This window comes from Corvus moneduloides, chromosome 34 (assembly GCF_009650955.1).
Source record: "Corvus moneduloides isolate bCorMon1 chromosome 34, bCorMon1.pri, whole genome shotgun sequence".
Classification (NCBI taxonomy): domain Eukaryota; kingdom Metazoa; phylum Chordata; class Aves; order Passeriformes; family Corvidae; genus Corvus; species Corvus moneduloides.
This window is the reverse complement of record NC_045509.1, coordinates 1047288-1064302: the sequence shown is the minus strand read 5'-3', so window position 1 is coordinate 1064302 and position 17015 is coordinate 1047288. Positions and strand designations below refer to the sequence as shown.

Sequence of the window (17015 nt, the reverse complement as noted above, 5' to 3'; positions counted from 1 at the left end):
TGGGATTTGGGGTCCCCATAGATTGGGGTTCCCCATAAATTTGGGTGTTTTATGGGATTTGGGGGGCATCCCATAGATTGGGGTTTCCCCATAAATTTGGGGTTTTTATGGGATTTGGGGTCCCCATAGATTGGGGTTTCCCCATAAATTTGGGGTTTTTATGGGATTTGGGGTCCCCATAGATTGGGGTTTCCCCATAAATTTGGGGTTTTTATGGGATTTGGGGTCCCCATAGATTGGGGTTTCCCCATAAATTTGGGGGTTTTTATGGGATTTGGGGGATCCCATAGATTGGGGTTCCCCATGAATTTGGGTGTTTTATGGGATTTGGGGGATCCCATAGATTAGGGTTCTCCATAAATTTGGGGTTTTTATGGGATTCGGGGTCCCCATAGATTGGGGTTCTCCATAAATTTGGGGTTTTTATGGGATTTGGGGTTTCCCATAGATTGGGGTTTCCCCATAAATTTGGGGTTTTTATGGGATTTGGGGGATCCCATAGATTGGGGTTCCCCATAAATTTGGGGTTTTTATGGGATTTGGGGTCCCCATAGATTGGGGTTTCCCCATAAATTTGGGGTTTTTATGGGATTTGGGGGGCATCCCATAGTTTGGGGTTCCCCATAAATTTGGGTGTTTTATGGGATTTGGGGGATCCCATAGATTAGGGTTCTCCATAAATTTGGGGTTTTTATGGGATTTGGGGTTTCCCATAGATTGGGGTTTCCCCATAAATTGGGGGTTTTTATGGGATTTGGGGTTTCCCATAGATTGGGGTTCCCCATGAATTTGGGGTTTTTATGGGATTTGGGGTCCCCATAGATTGGGGTTTCCCCATAAATTTGGGGTTTTTTATGGGATTTGGGGTCCCCATAGATCAGGATTTCTCCAGAAATTTGGGGTTTTTTATGGGATTTGGGGGATCCCATAGATTGAGATTTCCCTATAAATTTGGGGTTTCCCTATAAATTTGGGGTTTTTTAGGAATTTCGGGCATTAGGTAGGATGTGCTTGAATTGGGGGGGGTCCCCACAGCCTTTAGGGTTTTTCCCGCTGTGCTTTGGGGTCTCAGTGAGTTTTTGGGGATCCCAGTGAGTTTTTGGGGTCTCAGTGAGTTTTCAGGGATCCCAGTGACCTTTTTGGGGTCTCAGTGAGCTTTTGAGGATCCTATTGAGATTTTAGGGATCCCATTGAGTTTTTGAGGATCCCAATGACCCTTTTAGGTTTTCAGTGGATTTTTGGGGCTCCCAATGACCTTTTAAGGCCCCCAATGACCCTTTTAAGACCTCCAATGACCTTTTGGGTTTTCAGGGGATTTTTGGGGTTCCCAGCAACCTTTTAGGGCCCCCCGACGACCTTTTAGTGCCCTTAATGACCCTTTTAGGATCCCCAATGACTTTTTAGGGTCCCCAATGACCCTTTTAGGTTTTCAGGGGATTTTTGGGGCTCCCAATGACCTTTTAGGGCCCCCAGTGACCTTTTGGGGCTCCCAATGACCCTTTTGGGGTTTCAGTGGATTTTTGGGGCTCCCAATGACCTTTTAGGGCCCCCAGTGACCTTTTGGGGCTCCCAATGACCCTTTTGGGGTTTCAGTGGATTTTTAGGGCCCCCAATGACTTTTTAGGACCCCCAATGACCTTTTGGGGCTCCCAATGACCTTTTTGGGGATCCCATTGAGTTTTTAGGGCCCCCAATGACCTTTTGGGTTCTCAGTGAGTTTTAGGGCCCCCCAATGACCTTTTAGGGGCCCCAATGACCCTTTTGGGTTTTCACTGGATTTTTGGGGGTTCCCAGTAACCTTTTAGGACCCCCAGTAACCTTTTAGGGCCCCCAATGACCCTTTTAGGGCCCCCAGTGACCTTTTGGGTTCTCAGTGGATTTTTGGGGCTCCCAATGACCTTTTGGGTTCCCAGTGACCTTTTTAGGGATCCCATTGAATTTTTAGGGCCCCCAGTGACCTTTTGGGGCTCCCAATGACCTTTTGGGTTCCCAGTGACCTTTTTGGGGATCCCATTGAGTTTTTAGGGCCCCCAATGACCTTTTGGGGTCCCCTTTGTCCCCCCCAGGTACGTGCTGGGCCACGAGGCCATGAAGCGCATGCAGACCTCCAACGTGCTGGTCTCGGGGCTACGGGGCCTGGGCGTCGAGGTGGCCAAAAACCTGGTCCTGGGCGGGGTCAAATCGGTCACCCTGCACGACCCCGAGCCCGCGAGCTGGAGCGACCTGGCGTCCCAGGTGAGAGTTTGGGGGTTTTGGGGAGAATTTGGGGGTTTTGGGGAGAGTTTGGGGGGTTTTGGGGAGAATTTGGGGGGTTTTGGGGAGAGTTTGGGGGGTTTTGGGTAGAGTTTGGGGGTTTTGGGCAGAATTTGGGGGTTTTGGGGAGAGTTTGGGGGGTTTTGGGGAGAGTTTGGGGGTTTTTGGGTAGAGTTTGGGGGTTTTTGGGCAGAGTTTGGGGGTTTTTGGGTAGAGTTTGGGGGGTTTTGGGGAGAATTTGGGGGTTTTTGGGTAGAGTTTGGGGGTTTTTTGGGCAGAGTTTGGGGGTTTTTGGGCAGAGTTTGGGGGTTTTGGGCAGAGTTTGGGGTTTTTGGGTAGAGTTTGGGGCGTTTTGGGTAGAGTTTGGGGGTTTTGGGCAGAGTTTGGGTTTTGGGGCAGATTTTGGGGGTTTTGGGGAGAATTTGGGGGTTTTGGGGAGAATTTGGGGGTTTTTGGGTAGAGTTTGGGGGTTTTTGGGTAGAGTTTGGGCAGAATTTTGGGCAGAATTTGGGGTTTTTTGGCAGAGTTTGGGGTTTTTTTGGGCAGATTTTGGGGGTTTTTGGCAGAGTTTGGGGTTTTGGGGCAGATTTTGGGGGTTTTTGGGTAGAGTTTGGGGGTTTTTGGGTAGAGTTTGGGGGTTTTTGGGTAGAGTTTGGGGTTTTTTGGGTAGAATTTGGGGTTTTTGGGTAGAGTTTGGGGTTTTTTTGGGCAGAGTTTGGGGTTTTTGGGCAGAGTTTGGGGTTTTTTTGGGCAGAATTTGGGGATTTTCGGGGCAGATTTTGGGGGTTTTTGGGTAGAGTTTGGGGTTTTTTGGGTAGAATTTGGGGTTTTTGGGTAGAGTTTGGGGGTTTTTTGGGCAGAGTTTGGGGTTTTTGGGCAGAGTTTGGGGGTTTTTGGGCAGAGTTTGGGGGTTTTGGGGAGAATTTGGGGGTTTTTGGGTAGAATTTGGGGGTTTTTGGGTAGAGTTTGGGGGTTTTTGGGCAGAGTTTGGGGGTTTTTGGGTAGAGTTTGGGGGTTTTTGGCAGAGTTTGGGGGGTTTTGGGCAGAGTTTGGGTTTTGGGGCAGATTTTGGGGGTTTTGGGGAGAATTTGGGGGTTTTGGGGAGAATTTGGGGGTTTTTGGGTAGAGTTTGGGGGTTTTTTGGGTAAAATTTGGGATTTTAGGGCAGAATTTGGGGGTTTTTTGGGCAGAGTTTGGGGTTTTTGGGTAGAGTTTGGGGTTTTTGGGTAGAGTTTGGGGGTTTTTGGGCAGAGTTTGGGGTTTTTGGGCAGAGTTTGGGGGGTTTTGGGGAGAATTTGGGGGTTTTGGGGAGAGTTTGGGGGTTTTTTGGGCAGAGTTTGGGCAGAATTTTGGGCAGAGTTTGGGGGTTTTTTGGCAGAGTTTGGGGTTTTTTCGGCAGAATTTTGGGGTTTTTTTGGGCAGAATTTGGGGGTTTTTGGGTAGAGTTTGGGGGTTTTTGGGTAGAGTTTGGGGTTTTTTGGGTAGAATTTGGGGGTTTTTGGGTAGAGTTTGGGGTTTTTTGGGCAGAGTTTGGGGTTTTTGGGTAGAGTTTGGGGGTTTTGGGCAGAGTTTGGGTTTTAGGGCAGATTTTGGGGGTTTTGGGGAGAATTTGGGGGTTTTGGGGAGAATTTGGGGGTTTTTGGGTAGAGTTTGGGGGTTTTTGGGTAGAGTTTGGGCAGAATTTTGGGCAGAATTTGGGGGTTTTTTTGGCAGAGTTTGGGGTTTTTTTGGGCAGAGTTTGGGGGTTTTTTGGGCAGAGTTTGGGGTTTTTGGGTAGAGTTTGGGCAGAATTTTGGGCAGAATTTGGGGTTTTTTTGGGTAGAGTTTGGGGTTTTTTTGGGCAGATTTTGGGGTTTTTGGGCAGAGTTTGGGGTTTTTTTGGGCAGAGTTTGGGGGTTTGGGCAGAATTTGGGGTTTTGGGGCAGAGTTTGGGGGTTTTTGGGTAGAGTTTGGGGGTTTTTGGGTAGAGTTTGGGGTTTTTTGGGTAGAATTTGGGGGTTTTTGGGCAGAGTTTGGGGGTTTTGGGCAGAGTTTGGGGGTTTTGGGCAGAGTTTGGGTTTTGGGGCAGATTTTGGGGGTTTTGGGGAGAATTTGGGGGTTTTGGGGAGAGTTTGGGGGTTTTTGGGCAGAGTTTGGGGGTTTGGGCAGAATTTGGGGTTTTGGGGCAGATTTTGGGGGTTTTTGGGTAGAATTTGGGGGTTTTTGGGTAGAATTTGGGGGTTTTTGGGTAGAGTTTGGGGGTTTTTTGGGCAGAGTTTGGGGTTTTTGGGTAGAGTTTGGGGGTTTTTTGGGCAGAGTTTGGGGGTTTTGGGCAGAGTTTGGGGTTTCTTTGGGCAGAGTTTGAGGGTTTTTTTGGCAGAATTTGGGGTTTTTTCGGCAGAATTTTGGGGGTTTGGGGCAGAGTTTGGGGATTTTTTGGCAGAGTTTGGGGTTTTTTGGGTAGAATTTGGGGGTTTTTGAATAGAATCCGGGTTTTTTTGGGCAGAATTTGGGGTTTTTTGGGTAGAATTTGGGGATTTTTTGGGTAAAATTTGGGATTTTAGGGCAGAATTTGGGGGTTTTGGGGCAGAGCTTGGGGTGTTTTGGGCGAGTTTGGGGATTTTTGGGCGGAGTTTGGGGGGTTTTGGGTAGAATTTGGGGGTTTTTGAATAGAATCCGGGTTTTTTTGGGCAGAATTTGGGGGTTTTGGGCAGAGTTTGGGGGTTTTTGGGCAGAGTTTGGGTTTTTTTGGGTAGAGTTTGGGGGTTTTTTTTGGCAGAATTTGGGGTTTTTGGGCAGATTTTGGGGGTTTTGGGCAGAGTTTGGGGGTTTTTGGGTAGAATTTGGGGGTTTTGGGGAGAATTTGGGGGTTTTGGGGAGAATTTGGGGTTTTTGGGCAGAGTTTGGGGGTTTTTGGATAGACTTTGGGGTTTTTCGGGTAGAGTTTGGGGTTTTTCGGGTAGAATTTGGGATTTTTGGGCAGAATTTAGAGGTTTTGGGTAGAATTTGGGGGTTTTTGGGCAGAGTTTGGGGTGTTTTGGGCAGAGTTTGGGGTTTTTGGGCAGAGTTTGAGGTTTTTTGGGGGTTTTTTGGGGGTATTTTTGGGGTTTTTTTGGTGGTTTTGGGGTGTTTTGGGGGTATTTTGAGGTGATTTGGGGGTGATTTGGGGGTGGTTTTGGGGTATTTTGGGGTTATTTTGGGGTGTTTTGGGGGTGTTTTGGGGTGAATTGGGTGTGGTTTTGGGGTGATTTGGGGTGTTTTTGGGGTGATTTGGGGGTATTTTGGAGTGATTTGGGGATGTTTTGGGTTATTTTGGGGTTATTTTGGGGTTCCACCCCCCCTGACCCCTCCTTTGTCCCCCCCAGTTCTACCTGCGGGAGGAGGACGTGGGGTTTGGGGTTATTTTGGGTTATTTTGAGGCAGTTTTGGGGTTATTTTGAGGCGGTTTTGGGGTATTTTGGGGTTGAGGAGGTTTTGGGTTATTTTGAGGTGTTTTGAGGTGTTTTGGGTTATTTTGGGGTTCCAGCCCCCTGACCCCTCCTTTCTCCCCAGTTTTACCTGCGGGAGGAGGACGTGGGGTTTGGGGCTGTTTGGGACTATTTGGGGCAGTTTTGGGGTTATTTTGAGGCGTTTTTGGGCTGATTTGGGGTTAACTTGGGGCTATTTTGAGGCGGTTTTGGGCTATTTTGAGGCGGTTTTGGGGTTCTTTTGGGGTTCTTTTGGGGTTCCAGCCCCCCTGACCCCTCCTTTCTCCCCAGTTCTACCTGCGGGAGGAGGACGTGGGCCGGAGCCGGGCGGAGGCGACGCTGCCGCGCCTGGCAGAGCTCAACTCCTACGTGGCCGTGAGCAGCAGCCGGGAGCCGCTGTCGCAGGAGCTGCTGGGCACCTTCCAGGTACCCGCGGGCACCGCCGGGCACACCTGGGGCTGCCCCCTGTGGGGCTGGGGGTGCCCCTTGTGGGGCTGGGGGTGCCCCTTGTGGGGCCGGGGGTGCCCCCTGTGGGGCTGGGGGTGCCCCCTGTGGGGCCGGGGGTGCCCCCTGTGGGGCTGGGGGTGCCCCCTGTGGGGCCGGGGGTGCCCCCTGTGGGGCTGGGGGTGCCCCCTGTGGGGCCGGGGGTGCCCCCTGTGGGGCTGGGGCTGCCCCCTGTGGGGCCGGGGGTGCCCCCTGTGGGGCCGGGGGTGCCCCTTGTGGGGCTGGGGGTGCCCCCTGTGGGGCTGGGGGTGCCCCTTGTGGGGCTGGGGGTGCCCCCTGTGGGGCTGGGGGTGCCCTTCATGGGGCTGGGGGTGCCCCCTGTGGGGCTGGGGCTGCCCCCTGTGGGGCCGGGGGTGCCCCCTGTGGGGCCGGGGGTGCCCTTCATGGGGCTGGGGGTGCCCTTCATGGGGCTGGGGGTGCCCCCTGTGGGGCTGGGGGTGCCCTTCATGGGGCTGGGGGTGCCCTTCATGGGGCCGGGGGTGCCCCCTGTGGGGCCGGGGGTGCCCCCTGTGGGGCCGGGGGTGCCCCTTGTGGGGCTGGGGGTGCCCTTCATGGGGCTGGGGGTGCCCCCTGTGGGGCTGGGGGTGCCCCCTGTGGGGCCGGGGGTGCCCCCTGTGGGGCCGGGGGTGCCCCTTGTGGGGCTGGGGGTGCCCCCTGTGGGGCCGGGGGTGCCCCCTGTGGGTGGCCCAGGTGGCTCAGGTGACCCGAGTGAGTGCCCCAGGTGTGCCCCAACTATGCCCAGGTGTGCCCCAGGTATGGCCCGGGTGTGCCCAGGTGTGCCCCAGGTGTGCCCCAGGTGAACCAGCTGTGCTCAGGTGCCCCTCAGGTGTGCCCAGGTGTGCCCCAGCTATGCCCAGGTGTGCCCCACGTGTGGCCTGGGTGTCCCCAGGCATGCCCAGGTGTTCCCCAGGTGTGCCCGGGTGCCCCCAGGTGTATCCCAGGTGTGCCCGGGTGCCCCCAGGTGTATCCCAGGTGCGCCCAGGTGCCCCCAGGTGTGCCCAGGTGCCCCCCAGGTGTGCCCAGGTGCCCCCAGGTGCGCCCAGGTGCCCCCAGGTGTGCCCCAGGTGCCCCCAGGTGTGCCCAGGTGTGCCCAGGTGTGCCCAGGTGCCCCCAGGTGCCCCCCAGGTGTGCCCCAGGTGTGCCCAGGTGTGCCCAGGTGTGCCCAGGTGTGCCCAGGTGCCCCCAGGTGTATCCCAGGCACACCCAGGTGCCCCCAGGTGCCCCCAGCTGTGCCCAGGTGTACCCCAGGTGCCGCCAGGTGTGCCCAGGTGCCCCCAGGTGTGCCCAGGTGCCCGCAGGTGTATCCCAGGTGTGCCCCAGGTGTGCCCAGGTGCCCCCAGGTGTGCCCCAGGTGCCCGCAGGTGACGCGGCTGCCCCTCCCCCGCAGGTGGTGGTCCTGACCAATTCGCCGCTGGAGGAGCAGCTCTGGGTGGGCGACTTCTGCCACAGCCACGGCATCAAACTGGTGGTGGCCGACACCCGCGGGCTCTTCGGGTACGGGGGGCACGGGGGGCACTGGGGGCATGGGGGGGGCACGGGGGGGGACCATGGGGGGCACTGGGGGCGTGGGGGATATGGGGGGGCACGGGGGGAGCACGGAGGGCACTGGGGGGCACTGGGGGTATGGGGAGCACTGGGGGGGCATGGGGAGTATGGGGGATATGGGGGAGCACGGGGGGCACTGGGGGGCATGGGGGGCACAGGGGGCATGGGGGGAGCACGGGGGGCACAGGGGGAGCACGGGGGGTATGGGGGGCACTGGGGGGCACTGGGGGTATGGGGGGCACGCAGGGCACTGTGAGGGCAAAGGGGGCACTGGGGGGAGCGGGGGGGCACAGGGGGGGCACAGGGGGATATGGGGGGGCACGGAGGGGCACCAGGGGGGCACGGGGGGGCACGGAAGGCATGGGGGGCAAAGGGGGCACTGTGGGGGGCACGGGGGGAGCATGGGGGGCACGCAGGGCACTGTGGGGGCGAAGGGGGCACTGGGGGAGCGTGGGGGCACAGGGGGGCACTGGGAGGGCACGGGGGGTACGGGGAAAGCACTGGGGGGTACGGGGGGCACTGGGGGGGCACTGGGGGCATGGGGGCACGGGGAGAGCATGGGGGCACAGGGGGGCACTGGGGGGGCACGGGGGGTACGGGGAAAGCACTGGGGGGTACGGGGGGCACTGGGGGGGCACTGGGGGCATGGGGGGAGCACTGGGGGGGCATGGGGGGGGCATGGGGGGCACTGGGGGGGTACAGGGGAGGCATGGGGGGTACGGGGGGCACAGGGGGGATATCGGGGGGCAGGGGGGTACGGGGGTCACAGGGGGCACCAGGGGGGCACGGGGGGGGGTACGTGGGGGATATGGGGGGGGCAGGGGGGTACGGGGGGCACAGGGGGGATATGGGGGCAGTGGGGGTACAGGAGGGGCACGGGGGGCATGGGGGGGGCATGCAGGGCACGGGGGGTGCAAAAGGGGCACAGGGGGTTCTCTCTCGGGGGGAATTTAGGGGGGGGATCCTTTTTTGGGGTGGGGGTTTTGAGGGGATCCCTTTTGGGGGGGGGATCTCGTTTTTAGGGGGGGGATTTTTAGGTGGGATTTTGGGGTGGGGATTTTTTGGGTGGGCGTTTTGGGGTGGGGGTTTTGGGGTGGGGATTTTTTGGGTGGGGTTTTGGGGTGGGGGTTTTGGGGTGGGGATTTTTTGGGTGGGCGTTTTGGGGTGGGGATTTTGGGGTGGGGATTTTTTGGGTGGGCGTTTTGGGGTGGGGATTTTTTGGGGGGCGTTTTGGGATGGGGATTTGGGGTGGGGATTTTTTGGGTGGGCGTTTTGGGGTGGGGTTTTGGGGTGGGGATTTTTTGGGTGGGCGTTTTGGGGTGGGGATTTGGGGTGGGGATTTTTTGGGTGGGCGTTTTGGGATGGGTTTTGGGGGGATTTTTTGGGGGGGCGTTTTGGGATGGGGTTTTGGGGGGATTTTTTGGGTGGGCGTTTTGGGATGGGGATTTGGGGTGGGGATTTTTTGGGTGGGCGTTTTGGGGTGGGGATTTTGGGGGGATTTTTTGGGGGGGCGTTTTGGGGTGGGGTTTTGGGGGGATTTTTTGGGGGGGGCGTTTTGGGGTGGGGTTTTGGGGGGATTTTTTGGGTGGGCGTTCTGGGATGGGGTTTTGGGGTGGGGATTTTGGGGTGGGGATTTTTTGGGTAGGCGTTTTGGGGTGGGGATTTTTTGGGTGGGCGTTTTGGGGTGGGGATTTTTTGGGTGGGCGTTTTGGGGTGGGGTTTTGGGGGGATTTTTTGGGTGGGCGTTTTGGGGTGGGATTTTGGGGTGGGGATTTTTTGGGTGGGTGTGTTGGGATGGGATTTTGGGGTGGGGATTTTTTGGGGGGCTCCTTTTGGGCGTTCCCCGCTGACCTCCCCCCGCAGGCAGCTCTTCTGTGACTTTGGGGAGGACATGGTGGTGAGTGATGCCAACGGGGAGCAGCCCCTCAGCGCCATGGTGTCCATGGTCACCAAGGTACGGCGGCACCTCCGCGGTGCCCGTGGCGCGGTTTGGGGTGCCCCTGGTTCCTTCAGCACACCCTGTGACCCCTTTGTGCCACCCCTGGGGTGCCCTGTGACCCGTTCGTGCCACCCCAAGGGTGCCCTGTGTCCCCCCAGCACCCTCTGTGACCCCTTTGTGCCACCCCTGGGGTGCCCTGTGTCCCCTCAGCACCCCCTGTGTCCCTTTTGTGCCACCCCAGGGGTGCCCTGTGATCCCTTTGTGCCACCCTTGGGGTGCCCTGTGTCCCCCCAGCACCCTCTGTGTCCCTTTTGTGCCACCCCAGGGGTGGCCAGGTCACCTCAGCACCCTCTGTGTCCCCTTTGTGCCACCCCAGGGGTGCCCTGTGTCCCCTTTGTGCCACCCCAAGGGTGCCCTGATCCCTTCAGCACCCCCTGTGACCCCTTTGTGCTACCCCTGGGGTGCCCTGTGTCCCCTTTGTGCCACCCCAAGGGTGCCCTGTGTCCCCTCAGCACCCCCTGTGTCCCCTTTGTGCCACCCCAAGGGTGCCCTGTGTCCCCTCAGCACCCCCTGTGACCCCTTTGTGCCACCCCAGGGGTGCCCTGTGACCCCTTTGTGCCACCCCGGGGGTGCCCTGTGTCCTCTCAGCACTCTCTGTGTCCTCAGCACCCTCTGTGACCCCTTTGTGCCACCCCGGGGGTGCCCTGTGTCCCCTCAGCACCCTCTGTGTCCCCTTTGTGCCATCCCAGGGGTGCCCAGGCCCCCTCAGCACCCCCTGTGTCCCCCTGGGAGGTTTTTGGGGGGGGTTCCTGGGTGTTCTTCTCCTCTCACCCCCCCAGGGGTGCCCAGGCGTGTCCAGGGGGGGTTCCTGGGTCCCCTCACCCCCCGTGTGCCCCCAGGGGTGTTCCTGGGGTCCCTTCACCCCCTCAGGGGTGCCCAGAGGGGTTCCAGGGGTGCCCTGGGGGTTCCAGGGGTGCCCAGGGGTGTTCCTGGCTCCCCTCACCGCCCTGTGCCCAGGGGGGTTCCAGGGGTGCCCAGGGGTGTTCCTGGGGGTTCCAGGGGTGCCCAGGGGTGTTCCTGGGGGTTCCAGGGGTGTTCCTGGGGGTTCCAGGGGTGCCCAGGGGTGTTCCTGGGGGTTCCAGGGGTGCCCAGGGGGGTTCCAGGGGTGTTCCAGGGGTGCCCAGGGGGGGTTCCTGGCTCCCCTCACCCCCCGTGTGCCCGCAGGGGTGCCCGGGGGAGGTGACGTGCCTGGACGAGGCGCGTCACGGCTTCGAGAGCGGCGACTTCGTCACCTTCACGGAGGTGGAGGGGATGGAGGAGCTGAACCGCTGCGGGCCCGTGGAGATCCGCGTGCTGGGTGCGCCCGCCCGGGGGGCCCGGGGGGCACGGGCGCCCTGTTTGGGGGGTCTGGGGGGGTCTGGAGCCCTTTTTGGGGGGTTTGGGGCCCTTTTTGGGGAGCCTGGGGGGGCCGGGGGCCCTTTTTGGGGTGTCTGGGGGGGTCTGGAGTAATTTTTGGGGGATCTGGAGGAGTCTGGAGCCCTTTTTGGGGGGTCTGGGGGGCTCTGGGGCCCTTTTTGGGGTGTCTGGGGGAGGGTCAAGGGTCTTTTTTGGGGGGTCTGGGGCCCTGTTTGGGGGGGTCTGGGGCCCTTTTGGGGTGTCCTAGTCACTGGTGACCCTTTTTGGGGGCTCTGGGACCCTTTTGGGGGCATCTGGGGCCGTTTTTGGCGGGTGTGGGGCTGTTTTTGGGGTGTCTGGAGGAGTCTGGAGCCCTTTTTGGGGGCTCTGGGGCCTTTTTTGGGGGGTCTGGGGCCCTTTTTGGGGAATCTGGAGCCCTTTTTGGGGGGTTGGAGGGATCTGGGGTCCTTTTTGGGGGGCACGGGGTGGTCGGGGGCCCTTTTTGGGGGGTCTGGGGGTGAGTCAGGGGCCTTTTTTGGGGGCTCTGGAGCCCTTCTTGGGGTGTCCTAGTCACTGGTGACCCTTTTTGCGGGGTCTGGGGCGCTTTTTGGGGGTTCGGGGGGGGTCGGGGGCTGTTTTTGGGGTGTCTGGGGGGGTCTGGGGCCCTTTTTGGGGTGTCCCGGTCACCTGGGACCCTTTTTGGGGTGTCTGAGGCACCTGGGGGTGTTCTGAGGGGGTCTGGGGTTGGTTTTGGGGAGGGTCTGGGGCACCTGAGGCCCTTTTTGGGGGTTTTGGGGCTCTTTTTGGGGTGTCGTGGTCACCTGGGGCTGTTCTAAGGGGGGTCTGGGCCCCTTTTTGGGGTGTCCCGGGCACCTGGGGCCCCTTTTTGGGGTGTCCCAGAGCCAGGGCTCAGTTTTTGGGGTGCCCCGGACTCCTGGATCTGTTTTTGGGGTGCCCTGGACCCCCAGGCCCGTTTTTGGGGTGCCCCAGACCCCCGGGCTCGTTTTTTGGGTGCCCTGGACACCTGGGTGTGTTTTTGGGGTGCCCCAGACACCTGGGTGTGTTTTTGGGGTGCCCTGGACCCCCGGGTCCGTTTTTGGGGTGTCTGGGGGGGTCTGGGGCCCTTTTTGGGGTGTCCCGGTCACCTGGGACCGTTTTTGGGGTGTCCAAAAGTCAGGGCTCGGTTTTTGGGGTGCCCTGGACCCCTGGGCCCGTTTTTGGGGTGCCCCGGACACCCCGGATCCGTTTTTGGGGTGCCCTGGACCCCCAGGCCCATTTTTTGGGTGCCCTGGACCCCTGGGCCCGTTTTTTGGGTGCCCCGGACCCCCGGGCCCGTTTTTGGGGTGCCCCGGACACCCCGGATCCGTTTTTGGGGTGCCCTGGACCCCCAGGCCCATTTTTTGGGTGCCCTGGACCCCTGGGCCCGTTTTTTGGGTGCCCCGGACCCCCGGGCCCGTTTTTGGGGTGCCCCGGACACCCCGGATCCGTTTTTGGGGTGCCCCGGACCCCCGGGTCCGTTTTTGGGGTGCCCAGTGACCCTCAGATCCGTTTTTGGGGTGCCCTGGACCCCCGGATCTGTTTTTGGAGTGCCCTGGACCCCCGGGCCTGTTTTTGGGGTGCCCCGGGGCGCCCCAGTGACCCCCCTGTCCCCAGGGCCCTACACGTTCAGCATCGGCGACACGAGCGGCTACGGGGACTACGTGCGGGGGGGCATCGTTAGCCAGGTCAAGATGCCCAAGCACATCCACTTTGTGAGTGGGACTGGGAGCACTGGGAGGGACTGGGAGGGCATTGGGAGGAGACTGGGGGGTGCTGGGAGAGGACTGGATGGCACTGGGAGGGACTGGGAGGGGACTGGATGGCACTGGGAGGGACTGGGAGGGGACTGGGGGGCACTGGGAGGGACTAGGAGGGCGCCAGGGGTACTGGGGTTATACTGGGCTGTACTGGGTTATACTGGTTTATGCTGGGATGTCACTTGGGCCCCTCCCTGTTCCGGAAATGGTTGCAGGACGCGCTGGGGGCGTTGTTTTGGGCTGTACTGGTTTATACTGGTTTACACTGGTGTGTCCCATCCCAGAAATGGTTGCGGGACACGCTGGGAGGGGTTATACTGGACTGTACTGGTTTATACTGGTTTATACTGGGCTGTTCTTCTCCTAGAAACGGTTGCGGGACGCGCTAGGGGGGTTATACTGGACTGTACTGGTTTCTACTGGTTTATACTGGTGTGTCCCATCCCAGAAACGGTTGCGGGACGCGCTGGGGGGGTTATACTGGACTGTACTGGTTTATACTGGTTTATACCGGGCTGTTCTTCTCCTAGAAACGGTTGCGGGACGCGCTGGGGGGGTTATACTGGGCTGTACTGGTTTATACTGGTTTATACTGGTGTGTTCCCATCCCAGAAACGGTTGTGGGACGCGCTGGGGGGTTATACTGGACTGTACTGGTTTCTACTGGTTTATACTGGTGTGTTCCCATCCCAGAAACGGTTGTGGGACGCGCTGGGGGGTTATACTGGGCTGTACTGGTTTCTACTGGTTTATACTGGTGTGTCCCATCCCAGAAACGGTTGTGGGACGCGCTGGGGGGGTTATACTGGACTGTATTGGTTTATACTGGTTTATACTGGTGTGTTCCCATCCCAGAAACGGTTGTGGGACGCGCTGGGGGGTTATACTGGGCTGTACTGGTTTCTACTGGTTTATACTGGTGTGTCCCATCCCAGAAACGGTTGCAGGACGCGCTAGGGGGGTTATACTGGGCTGTATTGGTTTATACTGGTGTATACTGGTGTGTTCCCATCCCAGAAACGGTTGTGGGACGCGCTGGGGGGGTTATACTGGGCTGTACTGGTTTCTACTGGTTTATACTGGGCTATTCCCATCCCAGAAACGGTTGCAGGACGCGCTAGGGGGGTTATACTGGACTGTACTGGTTTATACTGGTTTATACTGGTTTATACCGGGCTGTTGTTCTCCTAGAAACGGTTGCGAGATGCGCTGGGGGGGTTATACTGGGCTGTACTGGTTTATACTGGTTTATACTGGTGTGTTCCCATCCCAGAAACGGTTGCGGGACGCGCTGGGGGGGTTATACTGGGCTGTACTGGTTTATACTGGTTTATACTGGTGTGTCCCATCCCAGAAACGGTTGCGGGACGCGCTGGGGGGGTTATACTGGGCTGTACTGGTTTATACTGGTTTATACTGGGCTATTCCCATCCCAGAAACGGTTGCAGGACGCGCTAGGGGGGTTATACTGGGCTGTACTGGTTTATACTGGTTTATACTGGGCTATTCCCATCCCAGAAACGGTTGCGGGACGCGCTGGGGGGGTTTTACTGGGCTGTACTGGTTTCTACTGGTTTATACTGGGCTATTCCCATCCCAGAAACGGTTGCAGGACGCGCTAGGGGGGTTATACTGGGCTGTACTGGTTTATACTGGTTTATACTGGGCTATTCCCATCCCAGAAACGGTTGCAGGACGCGCTGGGGGGGTTATACTGGGCTGTACTGGTTTATACTGGTTTATACTGGTGTGTCCCATCCCAGAAACGGTTGCGGGACGCGCTGGGGGGGTTATACTGGGCTGTACTGGTTTATACTGGTTTATACTGGGCTATTCCCATCCCAGAAACGGTTGCGGGACGCGCTGGGGGGGTTATACTGGGCTGTACTGGTTTATACTGGTTTATACTGGGCTATTCCCATCCCAGAAACGGTTGCAGGACGCGCTGGGGGGGTTATACTGGGCTGTACTGGTTTATACTGGTTTATACTGGTGTGTCCCATCCCAGAAACGGTTGCGGGACGCGCTGGGGGGGTTATACTGGGCTGTACTGGTTTCTACTGGTTTATACTGGGCTATTCCCATCCCAGAAACGGTTGCGGGACGCGCTGGCCGAGCCCGAGCTGCTGGTGACGGATTTCGGCAAAGCCGAGCGGCCCCCGGTGCTGCACCGCGCCTGGCAGGGCCTGCACCGGTTCCTGCGGCAGCACGGGCGCGCCCCCCGGCCACGGCACCAGGTGGGACATACTGGGGATACTGGGGGGACTGGGGATGCTGGGGACACTGGGGAGACTGGGGGGACTGGGGACACTGGGGGCACTGGGGACACTGGGGGCACTGGGGATACTGGGGAGACTGGGGATGCTGGGGACAGTGGGGACGCTGGGGATACTGGGGACACTGGGGGGGCACTGGGGACAGTGGGGAGACACTGAGGATACTGGGGACACTGGAGGGACACTGGGGATACTGGGGGGACACTGGGGATACTGGGGGGACAGCGGGGGGACAACGGGGTGGGGGGGGAGGTCAAGGGTGTCGGGGGCATGGAGGGTGCTGGGGACACGGAGGAGCCTTCCCAGGATCTGGGCACATTGGGCATTGGGCACATTGGGGACATTGGGGACATTGGGGGCATTGGGCACATTGGGGACATGGGGGACATTGGGCACATTGGGGACATTGGGCATACTGGGCACGTTGGGCACATTGGGGGCATTGGGCACATTGGGGACATTGGGCACGTTGGGGACATTGGGCATTGGGGGCATTGGGCACGTTGGGGACATTGGGCACATTGGGGACATGGGGGACATTGGGCACATTGGGCATTGGGGACATTGGGGACATTGGGCACACTGGGCATGTTGGGGACATTGGGGACATTGGGCATTGGGCACATTGGGGACATTGGGGGCATTGGGGACATTGGACATTGGAGACACTGGGCACGTTGGGGGCATTGGGCACATTGGGCACGTTGGGCACATTGGGGGCATTGGGCACGTTGGGCACATTGGGCACATTGGGCACACGGGGGACATTGGGCACATTGGGCACATTGGGGACATTGGGCACATTGGGGACATTGGGGACATTGGACATTGGAGACATTGGGCATTGGGGACATTGGGCATTGGGCATTGGGGACATTGGGGACATTGGGCATTGGGGACATTGGGCACATTGGGCATTGGGGACATTGGGCACATTGGGGGCATTGGGCACGTTGGGCACGTTGGGGACATTGGGCACATTGGGGACATTGGGCACATTGGGGGCATTGGGCATTGGGCATTGGGCACACTGGGCATTGGGCATATTGGGGACATTGGGCATTGGGCACATTGGGGACATTGGGCACACTGGGCACGTTGGGGACATTGGGGACATTGGGCACACTGGGCACGTTGGGCACATTGGGGGCATTGGGCACATTGGGGACATTGGGCACGTTGGGGACATTGGGCACATTGGGGACATTGGGCATTGAGCACATTGGGGACATTGGGCACATTGGGGACATTGGGCACACTGGGCATGTTGGGGACATTGGGGACATTGGGCATTGGGCACATTGGGGACATTGGGCATTGGGCACATTGGGGGCATTGGGGGCATTGGGGACATTGGGCATTGGAGACATTGGGCACATTGGGGACATTGGGCATTGGGCACATTGGGGACATTGGGCACACGGGGGACATTGGGCACATTGGGCACATTGGGCATTGGGCACGTTGGGGGCATTGGGCACATTGGGGACATTGGACATTGGAGACATTGGGCACATTGGGCACATTGGGGACATTGGGCATTGGGGACATTGGGCATTGGGCACATTGGGGACATTGGGCATTGGGGGCATTGGGCACATTGGGGACATTGGGCACATTGGGCACATTGGGGACATTGGGGACATTGGGCACATTGGGGGCATTGGACATTGGAGACATTGGGCATTGGGGACATTGGGCATTGGGCATTGGGGACATTGGGGACATTGGGCATTGGGGACATTGGGCACATTGGGCATTGGGGACATTGGGCACATGGGGGGCATTGGGCACGTTGGGCACGTTGGGGACATTGGGCACATTGGGCATTGGGCACGTTGGGCACGTTGGGGACATTGGG

The 17015-nt window shown here is 58.9% G+C and overlaps 1 protein-coding gene and 1 long non-coding RNA gene across 3 annotated transcripts in view; one reads left to right on the top strand and one right to left on the bottom strand.

Moving 5' to 3' along the window:
- Nucleotides 1-1195: 1195 nt before the first annotated feature.
- Nucleotides 1196-1903, bottom strand: LOC116437206. 2 transcript variants are annotated; one of them, XR_004237213.1, is made up of 3 exons: nt 1839-1903; nt 1458-1537; nt 1196-1276 (listed from the first exon to the last, which is right to left on the bottom strand). It is a non-coding gene; the product is annotated as an uncharacterized LOC116437206 (long non-coding RNA). The 2 variants fall into 2 exon arrangements; XR_004237214.1 differs by lacking the exon at nt 1839-1903 and adding an exon at nt 1578-1639.
- A 124-nt stretch (nt 1904-2027) lies between these two features.
- UBA1 (ubiquitin like modifier activating enzyme 1) overlaps nt 2028-17015 on the top strand; it is a 42802-nt gene continuing 27814 nt past the window's right edge. The window contains exons 1-7 of the mRNA XM_032094793.1: nt 2028-2235; nt 5991-6125; nt 7591-7697; nt 9612-9702; nt 10912-11044; nt 12736-12833; nt 14969-15115. Of these exons, the coding sequence (XP_031950684.1) occupies nt 2089-2235; nt 5991-6125; nt 7591-7697; nt 9612-9702; nt 10912-11044; nt 12736-12833; nt 14969-15115 (858 nt within the window). The 5' untranslated portion in view covers nt 2028-2088. The remainder of the gene's footprint in view (nt 2236-5990; nt 6126-7590; nt 7698-9611; nt 9703-10911; nt 11045-12735; nt 12834-14968; nt 15116-17015) is intronic.